General features: G+C 47.0%; 1 protein-coding gene across 1 annotated transcript in view; it reads right to left on the reverse strand.

Moving 5' to 3' along the window:
- Positions 1-16,773, reverse strand: part of LOC144120225 (uncharacterized) — a 30,044-nt gene extending 13,271 nt beyond the window's left edge. The window contains exons 1-4 of the mRNA XM_077652630.1: positions 16,503-16,773; positions 11,072-11,191; positions 7,887-8,015; positions 7,152-7,314 (exon numbers count right to left, since the gene is read on the reverse strand). Of these exons, the coding sequence (XP_077508756.1) occupies positions 7,152-7,314; positions 7,887-8,015; positions 11,072-11,191; positions 16,503-16,657 (567 nt within the window). The 5' untranslated portion in view covers positions 16,658-16,773. The remainder of the gene's footprint in view (positions 1-7,151; positions 7,315-7,886; positions 8,016-11,071; positions 11,192-16,502) is intronic.
- Between the last annotated feature and the right edge of the window lie 4,932 nt (positions 16,774-21,705).

Below are 21,705 nucleotides of genomic sequence, written 5' to 3' on the forward strand. Positions count from 1 at the left end.
AGCTCTTCTTTTTCTTTCTGCTCGCGCAATTCCCGTCTTTCTTCAGCCAACCGAAGCTCTTGTTTTTCTTTCTGCTCGCACAATTCCCGTCTCTCTTCAGCCAACTGAAGCTCTTCTTTTTCTTTCTGCTCGCACAATTCCCATCTTTCTTCAGCCAACAGAAGCTCTTCTTTTTCTTTCTGCTCGCACAATTCCCGTCTTTCTTCAGCCAACCGAAGCTCTTCTTTCTCTTTCTGCTCGCACAATTCCCGTCTCTCTTCAGCCAACCGAATCTCTTCTTTTTAATTCTGCTCGCACAATTCCCGTCTTTCTTCAGCCAACCGAAGATCTTCTTTTTCTGTCTGCTCGCACAATTCCCGTCTTTCTTCAGCCAACGGAAGCTCTTCTTTTTCTTTCTGCTCGCACAATTCCCGTCTTTCTTCAGCCAACCGAAGCTCTTCTTTTTCTTTCTGCTCGCACAATTCCCGTCTCTCTTCAGCCAACTGAAGGTTTACTTTTTCTTTCTGCTCGCACAATTCTTATCTTTCTTCAGCCAACCGAAGCTCTTCTTTTTCTTTCTGCTCGCACAATTCCCGTCTATCTTCAGCCAACTGAGGCTCTTCTTTTTCTTTCTGCTCGCACAATTCCCGTCTCTCTTCAGCCAGCTGAAGCTCTTCTTTTTCTTTCTGCTCGCACAATTCCCGTCTATCTTCAGCCAACTGAGGCTCTTCTTTTTCTTTCTGCTCGCACAATTCCCGTCTCTCTTCAGCCAGCTGAAGCTCTTCTTTTTCTTTCTGCTCGCACAATTCCCGTCTCTCTTCAGCCAACCGAAGCTTTTCTTTTTCTTTCTCCTCGCACAATTCCCGTCTTTCTTCAGCCAACCGAAGCTCTTCTTTTTCTTTCTGCTCGCACAATTCCCGTCTTTCTTCAGCCAACCGAAGCTCTTCTTTTTCTTTCTGCTCGCACAATTCCCGTCTCTCTTCAGCCAACTGAAGGTTTACTTTTTCTTTCTGCTCGCACAATTCTTATCTTTCTTCAGCCAACCGAAGCTCTTCTTTTTCTTTCTGCTCGCACAATTCCCGTCTTTCTTCAGCCAACCGAAGCTCTTCTTTTTCTTTCTGCTCGCACAATTCCCGTCTATCTTCAGCCAACTGAGGCTCTTCTTTTTCTTTCTGCTCGCACAATTCCCGTCTCTCTTCAGCCAGCTGAAGCTCTTCTTTTTCTTTCTGCTCGCACAATTCCCGTCTATCTTCAGCCAACTGAGGCTCTTCTTTTTCTTTCTGCTCGCACAATTCCCGTCTCTCTTCAGCCAGCTGAAGCTCTTCTTTTTCTTTCTGCTCGCACAATTCCCGTCTCTCTTCAGCCAACCGAAGCTTTTCTTTTTCTTTCTGCTCGCACAATTCCCGTCTTTCTTCAGCCAAACGAAGCTCTTCTTTTTCTTTCTTGCGTCCAACAATCGTTTCCAAAACCTCGTCGACCTCCTCAGTAGTCACCTCCTCCTGCCGCATAACCTCGAGAATTTCTTTTTTTCTTTTCGCCGAACGTAGCGAAATCCCCAGCTCCTGGCAAATTTCGAGCAGGTCCTGCACGTTTAACTTCTCCATCGTGAGTTCCACCATGCGTTAGCAAGCCCACTAAAACAAAAGCCCTAGCTTGAAGTGGACAAAGCAGTTAATAATAATAATAATTGGTTTTTTGGGGAAAGGAAATGGCGCAGTATCTGTCTCATATACCGTTGGACACCTGAACCGCGCCGTTAGGGAAATGATAAGGGAGGGAGTGAAAGAAGAAAGGAAGAAGGAGGTGCCGTAGTGGAGGGCTACGGAATAATTTCGACCACCTGGGGTTCTTTAACGTGCACTGACATCACACAGCACACGGGCGCCTTAGCGTTTTTCCTCCATAAAAACGCAGCCGCCCTATGCAGTTTCCCTAAATCAATTTCCCAGACAACAGGAATCTGTACCTAGCATCTGCCTGTGCTAGTATGGTCTGGCGAAATGAACGGAAAACATTGGGCACTCACCCTGCCAAGGTACAGCTGACGCCTGTCAGTCCCGTAGCTGCTGAGGTCCGTTGGAGCCGGTAACTTCACGTGGACGTCCCACAGCTGCCATCCAGTTGTTGGAATTCAGGTAGCGTGACTGGGCAGGAGAAGAGACGAGGACGATCGGAGGAGGAAAACTTGGAAAACTTTATACAAGGACTATTTACAGTATGTACATGTACGGGAAATTGGGAGGGCTTTTCAGTAAAGAGAGATTCTTAGGAGTCGGGAGTCTCTCATACCTCTCAAGAAGGGGGCTCTCCTGGCATCAAACCGGCAGCTCCGTAAATACTCTTCGTATTCCCCAGATCCCTAGCTGGGGAATACAGTTCGAAGAATGATGTCAAATCACACGATAGCACTGATGGTACCACCCAGGGCAGGGCGGTCCTGATGCTTCTTCGCAGCTCGGTCGAGGGAAAGGAAAGAGGACCCGGTCACGTGTCGTCCCCGCGGCTTCCAGGTGGCCGCGCACAAGCGTCCGGAGGGCAGCTGCATGACACAGGAATGCTCGCTGTCTCCCCGCAGGTGTCGAAAGATCCTGCACTGGTGACCGGAACGAATACGCTTATGGTCGTCGCTGGCATTCCTGTTGGACACTATCGTTGCTATGGGGACGCTATCGTCGCTGCTTCCGGCATTCCTGTTCGAACACGTGGGGATGCTATTGTTGTCCTTCCCTCTGGCAGTCCTGCAGTCACGTCTCTTCGCCGAATTCCACAGCAGGAAGGAAGCGCGATCACAACAGTCTAGCTCGCGGCAGGGATTCGAACCGGCGACCTATGCTAGGTGTAGTAACGCTCGATATTTGGTCGCTGCCTCAGCGTCGGTTCATTTTTAATTTCAGAAGGACATCAATATATACCGCATCACCGCATTATTGGGAGTTAGCCAGAATTCCACAGAAATCTGGGAAGCCTTTAAGAAGAAAGACCACAGTTGAATCAGTGCGCCATATATCACTTGTTGGTTTGTTGTCGCCGTTTACACTTGGTTTTGTTTTCGCGTGCTTTCACCAATTGTACAGTTTTGCACATTGTACCGTCTGTGCATTGTGCAGTATTTGCACAATTGTTCACCTCATCATAGCGAGGCACGTGCCTATCATTTAGCCAATCAGTGCTGTGTGCCTTCAATCTGTGCTATTGTAGCAGCGATGGTGTCCATAATCATGTCCTTCTGAAATAAAAATGCCAGTTGACAGTCAGCACTCCTGTTTTGTAGCGATGGCTACATTAGGTTAGCATTTCGAGCCTTCAGCGTGGCGGCGCCGCCACTTTGGTTGGTCGCGTGACGGTTGGTCACGTGATGCGGAGCCGCTGCCGGCGGCACGGCGCACCGGGGAAACTGAGTGGGGGGATGGGGAGTGGATAGTGTGACAGGGGAAAACGACGAAGGTGAAGAAGGAACGCCCAGCGAAACGGAGCGGCGAGAGACTGACTTTGCAAATCAACTGAGCGAGTTTCACTCGGCAAGATGTAGCTAACGCGTCGCTGCAGGTTTCACCAGAGCTAAACCACAGCCATTTTTTTCGGTCCTCCCTTGTTCGCGCTGTTACCAACAGGAATAAAATTACGTTTAACCGCATGCAGGGCGGTTCCACGTAAGATCAAACAAAGGGCGACTAGTGGTCGTCGTATATTGATTTCAAAATTATATTTATTGTTGCCTAATGACAGGAAAGAAGAGATCCGCAATTGGTTTGGCACTCTAAATTTTTTCGAAGCACCGCGCATTATTCATGAGGAAGAGGTGGAGTTCCGCGCTTTCGTCCTCTGCTGTTTTGGCCACTGTTTGTTGTGAATATATTATATATTAACGTTAGGTACCGAAAAAGTCTACGAGTAAATATGTGATGTTTTTGTTTCTTCCTCTTATTTTTTCGGTCTGGAAGCTATAAGTTTTGTTTAAAATTTTGTCAAATTCGGCGCATGAAACTAACTGTTTACTTTGCAGGGTATCCAAAAAATGGCTTGTGGCAGCGTGGCAGTAATTTTGCGGGCGCTGTGTTCTTTGCAAACTTACCTATCAAACTGCTGAAGTTTATGTTTGCATGAGTTTTCGATAAAGAGATGTTGTCGCGCTAACTTCAAGAAAACAGAAAAAATGAAAACTTCTGACAGCAATAAAAACTTTTTGGTTTGGTTTGAATAACGCGCTACACACTAACAAAACGACACCGGAAACATTTTTTGATATCTTTAAACTTTGTCCGCATATTTTCCTCTAATAAGGTTTCACACTTATGAAAACATGTCGCGTAATTTGGCTGAGTAGTCACGGTCCCTACATCGAGAACCCTGCGCAAGACTCAGCACACCATACGGGTGTTTTTTTATTTATTTATTACTTCCTCAAAGGCCCCATTGCAGGGGTGTTACATGATGGAGTGGGCTTAAGAGCAAAACATTGCTTTAATTGATGAATTGAATAACGATCGGTCAGTATGGAGCACGACGTGGGCCGGCATGTCATTCCATTCTTTCGCAGTGCGCACAAGAAATAACGACAGATGTGAATATGTGCGGGCAGGCGGAGGATAGGTGCTCTTTCAATGGGTAGTGTGCCTGGAGGTGCGGTAGGCACGGTGATAATAGGCTCGTGCGGAACATGATAATGCAGTTTGAGACATACACATAGTCTTGCGATGTGGCGTTGGTCAGTTAAATTTGTGAGATGAGCATTGCTTTGAGTTTGGTGGCGCTTTCATGATAAGAATAAGTAAAGATTAACCTACCGGCACAGTGTTTTATTGCTTCTAGTATATTAGAAAGATTATTTTGATTAGGATCCCAAATAGCGCATGCACACTCAGTTTGGGTGGTGTGAATGTTACATATAGGCTAATAATATCAACGATGGGGGTCCTAGACGTAGTGTTCGCCGAGAATACCGGGAAAGGCGATTTGCTTCTTTTGAGATGTGTGTTAGGTATACGTCCACCTATGATCATGCTTCAAAAGGAGGCATACAGGCCTCCATTTAACGCATGATCGTAGGTGGACGTTACTACACTATATGTTACTACAGATGTTACTACTATATGTTACTACAGAGGAGATGTCTGTGTTGGCATTACATGAAGATGGTTCACAGTGACACCTATGAAAGGAAAGTATAGAGAGGTTTTTTCACGTTAAGGCACATTAGTCATTCATTGCACCAAGATACTGTACATTCTGTGTCCGATTGTATAGCTGGTGATCACTGATAGTAATTATGATCCAGTTAACAACACAATCATTAGCAGATAATCATATGTTAGTGCTTATATCAGTTGCTAGGTATAGTTTATATAATTAAGAGAAAGGAGGGGACCCCGGACTGTGCCCTGGAATACCTCTGAAATAACACAGGATCGGAAAGATGAGCATTTATTAGCGAGAGCGAACTGCTGCCGGATAGTTCAAGAGTTTCGAAACCATTTATGATCAAGGGAACTGGGATTAAATGTGACGGTTTAAAAAAAAAGCCGTTTGTGTGGAGCTTTTTCAAAGGCCTTTTCGAAGAATAAAGATAGGGCGTATACTAGAATGTTGAGATCAAGGTTTGAGCATCGGTCATTGATAAATAGAGCTAAATCAGTATCGCAAGGAAAGCCTTTTATGAAACAATTTTGGTTAGCGCGATCGAAATTAACATTAAGTGAGGAGTTTACGACGTTTGTGAATCTCGTACAATTTTCAGTTTTGGTACGGCATTGTAGGGGGCCGTTTCTATCCCGACGCAGCAAATTAAGCTTGAAAGACATCGTACTGAAAGACTGGAGATTAGTTTTGTCCGCCTCGGGTTCCTTCATGCGTGGTGGAATTCCACAGCAAATCAATCTTTTTCGCAATTCGCCTCTACCAAGAAGCAGTCAGGATTCGATGCGCAGCTCAGATAACTTAAATAAGTTAAAAGATAAGTTAAATAAGTTAAAAGAGGATAAGTCTAATAAGTAAGCAACATATTTCATGTAATTTTTTGCGTAACGGACAATTTGAAAGGGTCATGGAGAACCACTATATTAAAAATAATATCTTTATGCGCTGCAGTCGTTCATTCGTTTGATTCAATAACGCACTATGCCTTCCTTCCTGTACACTCAGTTTCTTCCACGCAGACCCGGCTGTGCGTGCCATGAACAATTGAGAAGATGCTTCTCTTGATGACCTGGACAGCTGCCATGCATGTAAGATTGAATGCCATTGAAGGCGCACACTGTATAATCCACTCTTCCTTTTTAACTCGCGGAAGGCAACTTATTTTTCTTTCAGATGCAGCAGACGCGCACCTTTCACTTTCTCCGATAAAACTGTTACAGAGTAGCCGGCTGCCAGAATTACGCTTTCAGAGTTTGTTCTCAGCTTGTTGAGCATTCCTCGGCGCTTGATGAGCACTCCAACTCTGTCATACGCGTTTTTCCCACTTCCGTTTGGTGAGAATATCTATATATGTCACTTTGGAGTACACCGGCAGGTTGCCGTCCGCCCATTCTCTCGCTTTCTTCCCAGCAAAGTAGGCGTGAGCAGAGTCGTGGCTCAAGTCACCACTAGCATGGCATATTTTAACGCGAAAGCGGCGCTGTTGAAGTACAGCTCGCCGACCCTCTTCATCGTGCCACCACGGCTGCGTCAGTTCCAGCGATTATACTGTGCACCACACATCACAAAGATGCAGAATAAAATGAGCAAAATAGTATTTAATTTCTGAATTCACGCCTTTGCCTTTCATGTCTCCTCAGGGCGCGTTCAGGGTAGCTCTTGAAAGGGGCATGCGCAAAAAAAACTAAAAACTATAAGGTCAGTGTCTCACCTCCCCGCCGCTCTGGCTCAGTGGTTAGAGTGCTCGGCTACTGATCCGGAGTTCCCGGGTTCGAACCCGACCGCGGCGGCTGCGTTTTTATGGAGGAAAAACGCTAATGCGCCCGTATGCTGTGCAATATCAGTGCACGTAAAAATTCCCAGGTGGTCGAAATTATTCCGGAGCCCTCAACTACGGCCCCTCTTTCTTCCTATCTTCTTTCACTCCCTCCTTTCTCCATTCCTTTACGGCGCGGTTCAGGTGTCCACCGATATGTGAGACAGATACTGCCCCATTTCCTTTCCCCAAAAACCAATTTATATTATTATCAGTGTCTCACCTTGGTGAACAGTGCTCCTTCCATGAGTGCCTTCACCTGGGTGCTGAATCGCAGCACCGCGTACTCCAAGCAGCAGGAGAAGCAAAGGTCGGCCACGCATGCCAGCAGGAAGAGCACAGCCGACGCCTTCCTCGGCTGCGCGCTTGCGTCCTCCAACAGTGCCCTTGAGGAGTGAATCCACGTAGGTCACTCGCTAAGCAAACGCTTCTATGTTTTTGCCAAACTAGTCCAAGATAATTAACTAAATTTTTAACGTTCGGCTGATGCACACGTCATCTATCTACGATGCATGGTGCGACCTCAGTAGCAGGTACAGCGCGAAACAAGAACCTTTTTCACTTGCGCTCCCCCAAAGTGGCAAAAAAATGATGCTGGTGGAAAGTTTTAAGCTTGCGTGCAAATAATTACGCGCATGTAATTCTGGCAGAAATTTATGGCAGGGCTTTTCAGCAGCTTTGGAAACATTGATTGGCAACTCTGAAGGAATAAAAGCACTGCATAGATATCTTTATGGGGTCCTGCCGGTGCGATAGGTTGTGACTTTGCTGCATGGAAATTCTTGCCTGACATGCTTCCTCCATAAGTCGCCCATCCTTTTATCCTTTATATCGACTCTTCCCTTTATGCTGCTACAGGAAAGTTTATTGAACACGCGACTAGTTACCTTGCATCTCGTCTTCATATCTCTTCCTATTCACTAAGTACTAAGTTGGGAAAATATGCAGGGTGACTTACTCCAGCAGCGGGACCCGGAACATCAGAGTGGCGAAGTAGCCAAATGCAGTCATCGCCACCCAGAGGGCCTCGTACCATAGAACTCGCGCAAAGCCGAACACCACGCGAATCCTGCCATCTTCTCCAGTCCTGTAATCAAAGCAGTCACTGCGGTCCACACCGGAGTATGTTGTTTTTAACACACTGCGGTGCTCAGCAATTTTAAAAGCAGCGCTCTATGAGAAAGAGGAGGTGTTTCTTCTTACAACTATCATTATCATTAAACCACTCGGATAAAAACCTCAGTGTCAATCTCCTGCGTGCGTTATGCATTTCCGGTTTCATTTCGCTTTTCCTTTTTGTTTACTTCTTCCTTCCCCAATATTCATTTTCTTTTTGTCCAAGAAATATTCACCTGGAAAACTCTATGTGCCCCCAATTCATGGCCAATCCCCCTATTTGGGCATGTGCCATTGTGTGAGGGTAACCACAACAACAACAACAACAACATAACCTGTAGATGAAACCAGCTCGCTACCCTGCACGGGGGAAAGGGATGAAGTGATATAAAGGTGAGAAATAAAACCGCGCGATAAGACCAAGCAAAAGGCGAAAACACTTCCGCACTATTATGAGCAATGTATCGACCAGCCCTGCATGTGTATTCTGTAGCCATTCCAGGAAACTGCGTCACAGGACAGAACTCAGGAGGGTTTAAATTTTAAACGCTCTTTCTCTGTGCTCCGCTTTTTTTTTTGTTTAGGATCACCATGCGAGATGGGACTACAGAGATACTACTCAAGACACTCAAAACTTGTTCAAAGGAAAGCAGCGTATTACAGTTTGCTGCCGAGCGTTAAGAAATCTTGCGACCACTGTACTGTGGAAAGCCTCATTGTGTAAATTGACGGACTTAAGGGAAGCTGATAGATAAGCGCCCTCCTTGCGTCATTAGCATAAAAATCATTGCAAACAATTACACGCAGTAAGATCACCAAGGAAACATCAAGTCCCGTTGCCATTAATGCATTAGTAACCGATGCGTAGAAATATACTACCGGAAGATGCAATGTCGAAACAGTGTTCACAGCGCCTAAAATGGTAATCCCTATGTGGGCAAAGGCAAGCAAATATGAAAGCCCGGAATGAAAATCATAGCGTAGCACCGCCCGGAAAAAGAAATATGTGGAATGTGTGATAGGTTCTCCCTAATTTCTAGTTACTTTAACTAACAAGGGAGGGCAGGGGCGTCGCAGTGACATCAGCGCCACGGACGGCGCGACTGCTGCGCGCGCTCGCGGGATGCTACTCCTTGTCTCTCGGGCTAGGGAACTCGGCGCACGCTGACGTTTCGCTGCGCTCCGCTCTCTGCTAACGAGGCGAGGCTTCACGGGGCGGGGGGGAGGATGTTCTTCCGCATGTCGTCCCGTCCGGCCTCGGAGTTTCCCTCCTGGCCTAGTGTGGGTGAACGTTCACTCGTAAACTTGCTGGCGAGTTGGACGACCTCGATTCCTTAGCGTATTTTGTTGCTGACTGGCGTTATTGTTGCTGTAGCAATAAATGTCTTTGTGTCAGTCACAGTGTCGTTCCTTTGTTCCCCCTCAGAGCAAGGCCCACCGCCGTCAGCGGGCGTTCGGTAGCGCTCGCGATCACGGGGCGGTTTTGAACTCCGTCAGCCGCGGTAGAGAGAGGGAACCGCATTTATTCCCCTATTTCAACCTCACAAACGCCACCCATGCATCATTTACAAAGCTCCACTCCCATGCGGCGAGTTGCAAGTACTACATTAGCTAATCAGTAACATCCTTAAATTATACGAGAATAAGGAAACATTCGAGGAAATGTTGAAAGACTGCGCACCAAGGTAATCTGGACACGTAGTGTGCTTGACACGAGTGTCAGCCAATGTTTGTTGATACCAATATAACAAGATATGTCGATGAAACGTTGCAAAGAGATATTGCGGAAGCATGCGTAATTTTTTAAGCGGGGATGCTCATATTTTTTTATGAACATCTCATACCGTCAGGCTGTGCAGCCTGACGGTATGAAATGTGCCACTGCAGAGTGTCAATCTGCCTCCGGTCCACAGAAGGTAAACAAACCGATAAGCCCGTTGTATCAACGCCTCTTTTGAACTACCAGGATACACTGGGCTCATGGTGCAGTGGTAGAAGTTATATTTTGTTTCAGACATATGCGACAGAGGTGCAGCATTTGCCGCCATGGCCAGAATAAGGCTCCGCCTGCATTCCCCTTTACACGACTATACACGCCGTAGCACAACATCCACGGCACAACAAGAGGTAGTACGCCGCTATGGTTTGGGGAGATACTGGCATAGGATGTCACGGTTAGGCTACGAGTAACATGAGTACACGCGAACGTTCGAGGGGAGATAGGCGCCACCGCAATCAGTTGTTTGTATGCATTGTGCGTATTCCTTTTCAGATTTGTTAGAAATCTTGTTTCATGTTTTGTTTTCAGTCCTGTAACCCATACAAAAAAGTCCAATGGGCGTCTATGGAAAAAGCTATGTCCGTCTATGCCTTTTATGAACGTCTATAAGCACCCGTAGAGGTGCTTATTACCGGCTATTGAAAAATCTATGCCACTAAAGCTATAGCTTTGGAACCATACAATTGTCTTAAGCTCTCTATAGAAAAATATATCAGCCTGTACAGACAGCTATAGACAGAAATAGGAAAGGTCTATAGCTATTTGGGCCAAAATTCTATAGCCGGCCAAAGGACATTTTTGAATGGGAATGGCCTTCATCAGGGCTGATAGTACTAATAAAGCAAGAAAGATGATATAGCACAGCTCACAGCAATCGGAGGTCGTGGGAAGGGATCCGATGTGCTGCGGGAGTTGCTCATACTATTTTTTTACGAAATTATCTTCTACTTGAACGACTGCCAAAATATTTGCCACCCTAATAAACACCACAAAAAATTTGTATGCCTTATACCATCTTTAATTTCGCTGACCCTTACCTGTCTTCGGGTCTATATCGTAACTAACCTTTCACCAACTCCTTACCTTTCTCCAACTAACAATATTGTTGAATATTTGCGAAGCAGACATGCGTGTGACCGCACCAGTTACAATGAGAACAGGATCCTTCTACCCACCATCACGTAAACAAGGAAACATGCCGCCATTTTTATTTCCCACCTTGGTACGAAATAGCCTGCGGGTCTTACCATTTGTCGCTGACTGGGGAATACAAGTACCTCACCAGGGGCCCGCACTGCAGCCTCCTTATTAGCGGACGAACTTCGGCCTCCAGTGCCTTCGACAAGAATCCGACATTCAGGATGTGTCTGGAGAGGGAAAGAAGAGAAGATGGAAGGCGGTTCGTGCCCGCACTGCGTCTGCGTTAGGTGCCCTCTCACGTGCACGTCCTTTAAGCTCAGGCGCCACATTTTCATGAAAACAGCAAACCAGGAGGGCCGACTATACGCACCCACACAAGCATATCCAAAGCATATACCACAGCTAGCAGCACTAAGATGAAAGAAAAAAGAGGATTAAGTCTGCGGCACCCTGTAACTGAGTGCTGCGAAGCGTTATATTTAGTTACTGCTCGCGGCCCCTAATGGGGCTTCAATAAAAATTAGATGACAAATTTCAAAACGCTTTTTAACTGATACGGTTTCTTTACCTCAAATGAGGAGGCCTTCGTTCTTCCTTAACTAAACAAAAGTTTGAAAGGGAACCATGCTTGCAGTTCCTTGGTTAAAGAGGCTTTCAGAGTGACGAGGAGCCACTTCTACCCGTCTAGCGTAGAGAATGTGCTCATAATATTATAGATACATTTGTACACGCACAAAAAAGCGACCACACGTCAATAATTTCGATTTTTTTTTTACGCGCGCGCCTGCCTGCACTCGTTTTTGCGCTTTTAGCGTATTGTTCCAGGGCTATTGATGACTTCGCTGGAAAACATGGTGTCTCTCAGCGTGCTCTTTTTTGCAGTACAGAGGGAATGCGGCAGCAACTAATGTTCATTTTGCTCTTCTGAACTCGGCGTCGCCGTACCCACCGGCGCCGCCTTAATCAGCAAGTGTCGAGAGAGGCTTAAACACTGAAGCATGCGTTGAGGTAAAAGAGCCAGACAAGAAGTCTTAAAGGCAGCTTTGCGCCTACCTCAAAAAAACGACGCTCTAAGGGAGGCCTCATCCTTGGCTTCTCAGTAAGGGGAGCCGCTCTTAAGGAATCCTCATTGAGGTAATGGGAAAATTTGTGTTGGGGGAAACGAAATGGCGATGAATATGTCTCGCATATCGGCGGACACCTGAACCGCGCCGTAAGGGAAGGGGTAAAGGAGACAAAAAACGAAAGAGATGCCGCAGTGAAGAGCTCCGGAATAATTTTGACTACCTGGGGATCTTTAACGTGCACTGACATCGCACAGCACACGGGCGCCTTAGCGTTTCGCCTCCATCGAAACGCGGCCGCCGCGGTCGGGTTCCAACCTTTGTACTCCGGATCAGTAGCCGAGTGCCCTACCCCCTCAGCCACCCCGGCGGGTACGGGGCATTCTGAAATTTGGGCTTAGTCTTTGGTAGCTCTCATTCAAGTAGTTGCTTTAAGCATTCATGGGCCAGTTAGCTGTGCACTGTGGGCATCCGAGCAACATTTTTCTGACTACATAACTTTCTCTTTCGGCTCCGCGGTAAGCAGCAGTTGCTTCCCGCTGGTTTCTATGTGCTCTAAGGCGACCAATGCTGAATTTCTCGAAAGAAGTAGTTGACGAGAAGGAGACGACTTTGATAGAATACACGGGTTTTTTCGGGCAACTGGTGGGATGCATTTCGATAGCAATTGCACCCAGCGCTTTGCGTTTCTGTCATCAACTTTTTCATGATGTATGCCTGAGAGCGCTGTCTCTCCGAATGTCGAGCTCCTCAACGCGACGTTCGTCATCGGAACCTGAGAAGGCTGCGAGTTCCCCCTGGAATGCGCCGGCGACGATCACGGGTAGACGCAAGCAGCTGGGCCGGCCGCGCATTCCGGCGAACGTCGGTTCAGCTGTTTACGCTCTTCGACTCAACGTATGCTGCCCGCGCGTAAGGTGATTCAGCGCGGCTGAAAGTGCGATAAACAAGAGCTTCCGGCGGCGGGACCTCCCACGTGAGATGAACAGCGGATAGGGACCCCATTTCCCGGAATACAAGACTAGTGCATCTGGCACTGGTGCACCGGATGCCGGCCGCGGACTCCGAACGCTGAAGCGCATCTCTCAGCGGCCGCTTACGCTGTGCGACGCAGCGTATGCAGCCGGGGCGTTAGGCAACGCCGCGTTCTCCCCGCGGCAGCAAGTGAGATCAACAACAGCTTCCGCAAGGCGGAAATTTGGGCGAGTTGGTAAGTGTTCATTTTCGCTCACAGCGCAACACGAACGGGACACAAGATGAAGGACTAGCACAAACAGGCGCTGACTATCAACGTGCCTTCCAGATAACTTTTTGTTGATTGATAAGTAGTTCAGTGTTTGTATTTATACGCTTTTCGTTCTTCAATAAAAAACCATTTGATAGTCAGCGCCTGTTTGTGCTAGTCCTTCGTCTTGTGTCCCGTTCGTGTTGCGCTGTGAGCGAAAATGAACAACAGCTTCCGTCGGCAGGACTTTCCACGTGAGATGAGCGGCGTGTAACAAGAATCCCGCTCCTGGCACTGGGGCACGTGATACAAGCTGCGGACTCCGAACGCTGCATAGTGCGCGACGACGACGAGACTGCAAGGGGAGTCGTGATCGGTGCAGTCCGTGCGGGTGCGAGGAGAAACCGTGACGAAACGGTTGGTTCCGCCCAGAGACATGAACCTGACGTCTGAGTGACGTCTGACGAGGCTATTTGATCACTTGTTTTGGGCATTTTGGAAAAGAGTTCGAGATGCAATAAACGAGTGAAAACCGTTGGTCGAGTGTTCTAGCAGTCCTCCAAGGTGACCGGCAGGCACACCCCAGCAGACCGGCGGTCAGCGAGTTCGAGCACGGCAGGTGAGGGGAGGACGTTTTCGAAGGCCTGAAGCTCAGCAGACCGTCGCCTCTTGGGACGAGCACGGCGGGTGAAAGCTGGGAAGAGGCTTCGAAATGTAACTCCGAAGCTTACGACCAAACTCCGCAGTTTTCTATCTCGATCTTGCTCGGCCATCGTGGAAGTAAAAAGTGGCTTAAGACCATGAAATGGCCTGTTTCTTTCGTACTTTAATTCGAATCGAAAGTAAACTTGGAGTAATCAAATCGGGGTTTTTAGTTCATCTTGCCGAATTGGCCGCACTATTGCGAATTGCACTGAATCTGACACAAAGTGTCAAAATAGGCCTCTAGAAAGAGTTCCAGCTTTTTCCGTGCCGCGGAAATGGAGCTTTTTTCCAAAGTTTGCAGTTGCTAAGTTATAAGCATAGCGAAAATTCTGGGCATGGCCTTCAATCACCCTTGGTTACAAAAAAAGAGAAGGAATCTTGCTCTTCGCGGTTACGTGTGACGCGGGCACAGAAATGCTGTGATACAGTAGTAGCTTTGAGTCAGAAAACAACATTCTACCGCTAGATTCCAGTGCTCTCTTCGATGATGGCTTTAATGGGCAGAAATATGAATAGTGCCTTTGGCTTAGTTATTTTGTTTCTTAACTGTTTTTGGAGGACCCAGCAATCTAAAAATATAGCAGCATCTAATATAGAGAATTTGATTATTTTTTTTTTGCATGTCTGCAGCTCGAACATGATTCTCGCGGCTTTAGAGATACTGAAGACGTCCAACTACGAGCCCAGTTGCCATGACGCCCTTGCCGCGTGGTGCGCTTCACTTTCTGACAAGAAGTGGCCCGGCCCGCTCGCGATTGCAAAACAAAGCAAAGTGTTATGGCTATTGCCGAAAACCTGCTGTCTTTTGTCGGCCTTTCCCTTCATTTCATTTTTGTAAACGTTGCGTAGGACACTGCGTACGAGAGGTTGGCGGTGGAAACCTGGATTGATAACCTCTTCAGTCCCGACGCACAAAAATGAATAAGAAACTTGTTGCATCGCTGCCTCCGTTACTGCTGCGCGAGTGGCTGGAGATTACATTCTGAATCCTCTACGATAAACCGCGTAGAATAATTACAAGCCAGGCATGCGAAATGAAAGCAGTACACTGTTCTTAATGCGTACGCCTCTGCGGTTCGGGAAAGCGCCGCTGTTGCTCAACGCACGTGTATCCACTCGTGTGCCACGCATCACTGTTTCCTAAGCCGTCAGATGAGCTAAACTGCTTACATAATGACTTATTCTCACAGAAATGAGGTAAAATAAGCACAATTTGTAGCTTGCAAACACTGCACAGCCTAGACGTAAAAGCACGAGCGGCCGACATATATTGCACAGTTTTTTATCAAACAGGGCTGAATTTCATGATGAAAAAATAGCGCAAAAAGAAAATGAGGAACGGAAAAGCAACGAGACAGACAAGCGCTAAACATGGTATGGAGGCATACCATGTAAGGAAATGTCAAATCTGTGTGTCAGTGAGCCCTCTGTTACCATGGGAGACTGTGAAATTGATTTTTTAGTCTCCGGATTGCATTCATGTCCTTTTTGACAGCGGCTCTTTTTGCTGAATTGATTCTTTCCCAGCGATCAGTGGCGCGTGCTGCTTACAATTCATTTTTTTCCCTTTGACTTGGGCTTCCCACCAGGGGGCTGCTTGCTTTGTGTGTTCATGTGACAAGTCAGCGCTTGTCTGCGACGTTCCCTTTGTTCCTTTAGCGCTGTTTTTTCAACATGATCGTTATCCAACTCGCCCAACTTTCGGCGTTGTTTAGGGCTGAATTTCTTTGTGCGCTGCCTTGGCATGTTCGCTAGGAGCATAACTTTATATACATTTATCGAAAGGAGACGCCCAACCACGCAGGCTGTCAGGCGCCTAAAGGGCCTATGAAACGACCAACCGGGCAGTCGCCTACGTGATGTCCGAACGGAGTTTTGTCACAGCGAACCGAGCAGTCGGCTATCAGATGCCAAAGGAACCTATGGGACGACCAGCCGGCCACTCGCCTTTGTGACGCCTAATCAGACAGTTGCCTTTGAGACGCCCAACCGGGCGTCCGCGGCAGCGCATGCGAGGTGCTCCGATCACCCACCTGCGGGCTATACAAAGCTTCGATCCATGAGAACTCTCATATTGCTGTAAACGCCTCATATTTTGAAGTTATTCCTCTTCGACTTAAGGAGATGACTGCGTTGTATTTCAACCTAAATATTCCAATATGACAATAAAACCCCCTTGCAATCCCTCTTGTGCTGTGGGATGTGTCAATATAATTTTACCTTTGCTTTTATTGCTATCGATTCATGTTCAGATATGGAGACAAAAGAAACCTACTAGAATGCCTTTATTGGTGCTTAAACAAAGCAGTGCAACTTCTTGTGCCGATACTAGCTATGGTGTACGACAACCTACTGAAATGCATGTTTTTTGCTTTCGAACTTTGGACTTGTTAAGTTGTTCTAGTCTGAACGAACACATGCTGGAGTGATATTAACCGGCGCTCGTTTTACCCGTGATACACGCGCAAAGCCCGCACCTTTACTTCTACGTGCGAAAGCATTGGATGCCCAGAGAAAATTTGCATTAATGTGTATAGAACTCACGCGAACACAGCACTGCCGACGAGCTTGCCACAAGGAGAGAACGTCTCTTCGTCGCCACTTGTCTCAATCTTCCGATAGAACAAAAAAAAAACATGTTTATAAGCATCCGCAGGCTGGGGTAATCTGTGTGAAATCAGGAAAATGCTTAGAAACATGTTTGTAAAGCTACGAAGACATTCTTCCACTGGTGCAGAAACATTTAGGGGGACAGTTAAGTTTCCGTCTTTAAGGGTATAACGCGATAGCGACGACAGCCCAGCAGACGACTCAAACGGCGAGCCACCACTGGTGTGCAGCACAGCGTCCGTAGGGCAGCCGTCGGCAGCAACCACGCAATTGGCTGACGTCGTGGCACTTTCCAGCGCAGGTGGCACGCCGCGTGATCGTGGCCTGTGTGCGACTCTGTTTCATACATCAGGTGCGACGCTGTCAAATCCAGCGCTCTTGTTTGCGTTGACTACTTCCGTACCTTTCACAGCGTTGCACCTGCTGTATGAAACAGAGTGGGGTGAGGCTCCAAGCACGAGGACGTCGCAGAGCATTACATGCAACATACAGTCAAGTGAAGCCGATGTACATTTAACTGCACTTAATTACTACCTCACACTCAACTCCATTCATTAGCACATCACTAAACCCCACATCTACAGACGCAAACTTCTCGCTGACTAACTTTCGTCCACTTAATTATAAAAATTAGCATATCACTAATGAGCACCGCACTAGCTTACTAGATTACTGATTAGCACATCTCTAAACTACATGTTCACAGGCAAGAACTGCCCCTTAATTCACTTTCATCGACGTAAATATTCTAATTAATATTTCACTAATTCTTAGGTCTACAGTCCACTCCAATCATCAGCCCACTACTAACTTTCTAAAGCTAAATTAGACAAGACGCGAAATTTGAATGGCATTCCAAGTTCCCTTTTCAATTAATTTAGTTCCAGAGATCACTGCGTGATGTCACAACTCCACGCTCAATATCACGGGTTTCCCAGGGCATCAAAAGCCAAGGTCACGCATACAATTTCCCATGAAGCAATATACACTTAACTGCACTCCAGTGCTATAATTACTTTTTTCAATAATTACCATGGCTCCACACTCCAATTCACTAATAAGAACATCACTAATTTCTATGTTTACGTGTACACACTTCTTGCTGTTTGACTATGTCTTTCTTACTTACTCTAAGTAGTATCTCACTAACTAGCACTGTTCTGCACCAATAGAGTCAATAATTAGGACATCACTAAAGAACACGTTCAAGCACACAAATACTACCCGCTAATTTCTTCCCGCTACCCGCTTTCTACCCGCTTTCTTCGGCTTAATTATTCAATTAGGATTTCACTAATTAGTGCACCACACATACACCACACATACATCACTAAAATAGTAGCCCAGTGAAGTCATCCTGCCTATTTAGCCAAATAGGTCGCGGAGTTTCACTACACAACGCCAGACGCGGAGTTTTGCCTCACAACAAAAACCTGCTGGACAACGCAAGGCTTTTCGCTGAACGATAGCTTGAAAGTTATCGCCTTAAGGGGCATGTCGGGACACTTCGACCAGACATGCTTTTCGATCCTTCTGGAAATCTTAAGGTGTTATCCGCTGTCCCCGAAACAGATACAGCAAACGTGCCTACAGAAAAATTACGTTGGGAGGTGCTGACTTTTACACGACACCCACAACCTAAAATTACAGTTATCTGCGAAGCTGGGTGTTGAAGTTCTGAAAGCAAACAATAGTTTTTTTTTCGTCTCCATGGCGTCTGCCGGCTAACTAACAAGGTCATGAAATCGGGAGATATCGGGACACGTAACGCCATGTCGAAAGACGTGATGTGTTGCTTCATATCGACAAAGCATTATGTTCGCGATGGATGCAGTAGTGTGCAATGCCTGTTGTAGGGTCATTGCACCTTTTAAAGCGACGGCTCATTTCGTGAGGAGTAAGGCAAATTTCGTCGGCTTAAAATGCTTGAACATAATCGCTTAGTTGTCGCCAGGCTGTCCGATACATTTCACATTTAATGTTTTACACTGTGCCACTTGCGTAGAGCTGATGTAATCGGAAGAATGTTATGCGCAGTTATACTCAAAGGACGAATAATAGCATTTTGGTGTTGGGCCGGCCCAAGTTTTGAGGTCGCCATCATGTCGGGCGGGCTCAATTATGGTTGGACATCGCTCTTGGTCCAAATCGGCCCAGGTAAAGTTTCGAGGATGGGCCGGGCCAAATTTGGGGGTGGCTATTGTGTCGGGCACGCTCAGTTAAGATTGGACACCGATTTTTTTCAAATCCGTCAAGGTGAATCTGTTGCTCTGCTGTGATTCTGAAGATCAAACTAAGGTCAAGTGAGGCCACCGAATGGCGAGCGACTTTTGCGTTGAGTAGAGCTACCGCTCCAGAAGCCAGCAATGCTGCTGCGCTCCTGAGGTCTACAGAGGAGGAGCACGAAAGGCAGAGAGGTTAACCGGATGAATAACCTGTTTGCTACCCCACATAGGGGGAAACGGGTGAGGGGTTAAAATATGGAGGAGAAAAGGGAGAAGCAGCAAGTTGAAGTCAATATGCAAAGTCACAGCGTTCGGTAAAGTCAGCCTATCGTGCAGGTCCGAAGTTCTCAAGAAGCGGAGTGCCTGATAGGCCTTCACCGCTGATGATCGCCGCGGCCAGTGGCCGATAATCTTCATTTCCGTCAGTGGGCGTGGATCTAGACGCTTCAGCGCACGGCAGAGAGAATGCCTTCCGGTGCTGTAGGCAGGGCATTGACAAAGAATGTTGGCCGTAGTCTTGTCACGCCCGCAGATGGCAAATGCGGGGCTATCAGCCATACCGATCAAAAAAGAGTAATGCTTGGTGAAAGCTACACCAAGCGACAGTCAACACAGCACATTTGCTTCGCGTCGTGGATGGAAGACGGAGCTTCAGATCGGGGTCCAAGGAATTTAAATGCGAATTCAAAAATTGGCCTGAATTACACGCGGAAAGCTTGCTGTCCCGCGCCAGTCGTTTAAGCCTACCACCTGCGTCGGCTCTCGAGATGGGGATGGACTCACAATCGCCCTCATGGTGAGCAGTTCGCGCGGCCTCGTCCGCGCGGTAGTTGCCTGCGATGCCGCTGTGTCCTGGCAGCCATTGGTAGAAAATATCGTGCCCTTTATTGATGGCGGTGCGGTGGAGTTCTCGAATTTCCGCTACCAGTTTTTCATGGGACCCATGACGAAGAGCATATTGTAACGCTTGGAGTGCTGCCTTTGAATCAGTGAAAACAAACCACTACTGGGGTGCTTCTTCGCTGATATGCTCAATGGCGACACGAATAGCAGTAAGTTCTGCACCAATCGATGAAGTCCGGTGTGATGTTATCCCTTTCTTAACTATGGTCCTTCCGGGGATGACCACGGAGACCGAGGAACTGGAAGGGGTCACTGACTCATCGGTGTATACGTGCAGTCGGTGTCCGTGCTTCTCATGAAAATAATCTGGAGTGTTCTGTTTTAATGCGGTCGACGATATATAGCCATTTTTTTTATGCCTGGTATGGAAAGAAACACACGCGGTTGGTGGAGACTCCATAGTGAAGAAGACGGTCTAGAGGCTGGTGTAAGTTGGGCTGGTAAAAAGCCGCGATGGGCATCAATAATTTTCGCAAAGGATTAGGTCTACAGAAAAATCCTCAATTAATGCTCCCTGAAAACGGCAGATACTTGTTTGGAGAGGGGCAGAACTGCTGAACAGAAGCCGCTTTAAACTTTTTGAACTTCTCTCTAAAATTTACAAAAAGACACTTTGGCAGGTGTGCTCAGGTCGTTAGTGGTCACTAATTGTCAAACCAGTAGCGAAGGTTGAGTCGTCGTCCGTTTATCACTGCACAATAAGCACAAAAGCATGGCGGGAACCATGGCTAACCGCAGCACGGCGGGTGTAGAGGTGTTTGCTTGTAAATACATGTGTGACTCTGACCTTGGCAGTTTTGTTGTTCATCGCAGGGTTGTTCCGTAAAGCGGCGCAGAGAAATGAGCCAGCAGCTGTGAACGTCAACAGCAAACTTGATGTGATAAGGGCAGCTTCGTCGCAGCCAGGAAAAGAAATTTCCTGAAAGGCGAAGCAAAGATTTCTTTTAATGCAACTAGCAACAAGGCAGTAATCGCCATTATTTCAAATGTATGCGGTCTGTAAGAGAGGTCAAGAGAGATAACATGGCGAGATTGATTCTCTAGACGCTATAGACAATAAAAAGAAAGTGGGCTACTGTTTCAGCGTCTCTCCTATCAATCTGCTGCCGAACGGCATAGTCAGGTAGATGTTGCAAAATTTCATGGCCCCAGGTCAAAGCGAGCGCTCCATCTCTGTCTTCGACCTTCTTATTTTAGTGTCTAGGAATTTGTTTCTCTTTAGCATTTGCCTACTTATACTCGCTGACGTTCCTTTTTTTGTTGGCATTTGTTCGATTTTCTTGTTCTCTCTTGCCCTTTCTTTTCTTTTTTCATTGACTTCAGCTCTAGCTTGCCTCCCTTTGTCAACGTGCTCTAGAAGGTGTGATCTGTACCGCACATCCATGGGTTAATTCGATGTACAAACAAGATCTTTCCTCGCAGTAGCTCAATTTATCTTTCCTCCGTTTTCCTCTTGGCCAGCCGCAGTCTTCCTTCCCCTCTTTCTTGGTCACTCCTTTCTATCCCTCTTACGCGGCTTCCTGGGCGACGCCAGTGTTTAGCCTCATCTTCTACTATTAGGGTGTCCACATACTGGCACTCCTCTCAATGTCTTCACCAGAAGATATTAGAAGAAATTGCTTTCTTAACCAGCGGTTGTTCCGTCGGCGCTGCTTTTCAGCAAGCAGGCACCAGCCGCGGGTTGACTCCTCTCATGTGCCATTGACGTTCGTTGCACCCTTTGGCTTACCCGCTCACATCCTATTTCTTTTCCTTTTTTGTGAGTTTCGGTGAATGCCGTGCTGAGTGCTGCATGTTTTTGCGTACCCCGTCATCGTGTTCTCATCACGGCTGTTAAGTAAACATTTCGAGCTGCATCATGACTACAGTAACAGGAATACCCGGGGTGAAATTTAAAACGTTTTTCTAGAGGCGTTCATTTCCTCTCATTCATCATCTGAAGGAACCGTAACCAGCTCCGCACTGGCAACCGTCGTAAAAGATACCGTCGTATGCAAGGACATGCCCGT

This window comes from Amblyomma americanum, chromosome 2 (assembly GCF_052857255.1).
Source record: "Amblyomma americanum isolate KBUSLIRL-KWMA chromosome 2, ASM5285725v1, whole genome shotgun sequence".
NCBI lineage: Eukaryota > Metazoa > Arthropoda > Arachnida > Ixodida > Ixodidae > Amblyomma > Amblyomma americanum.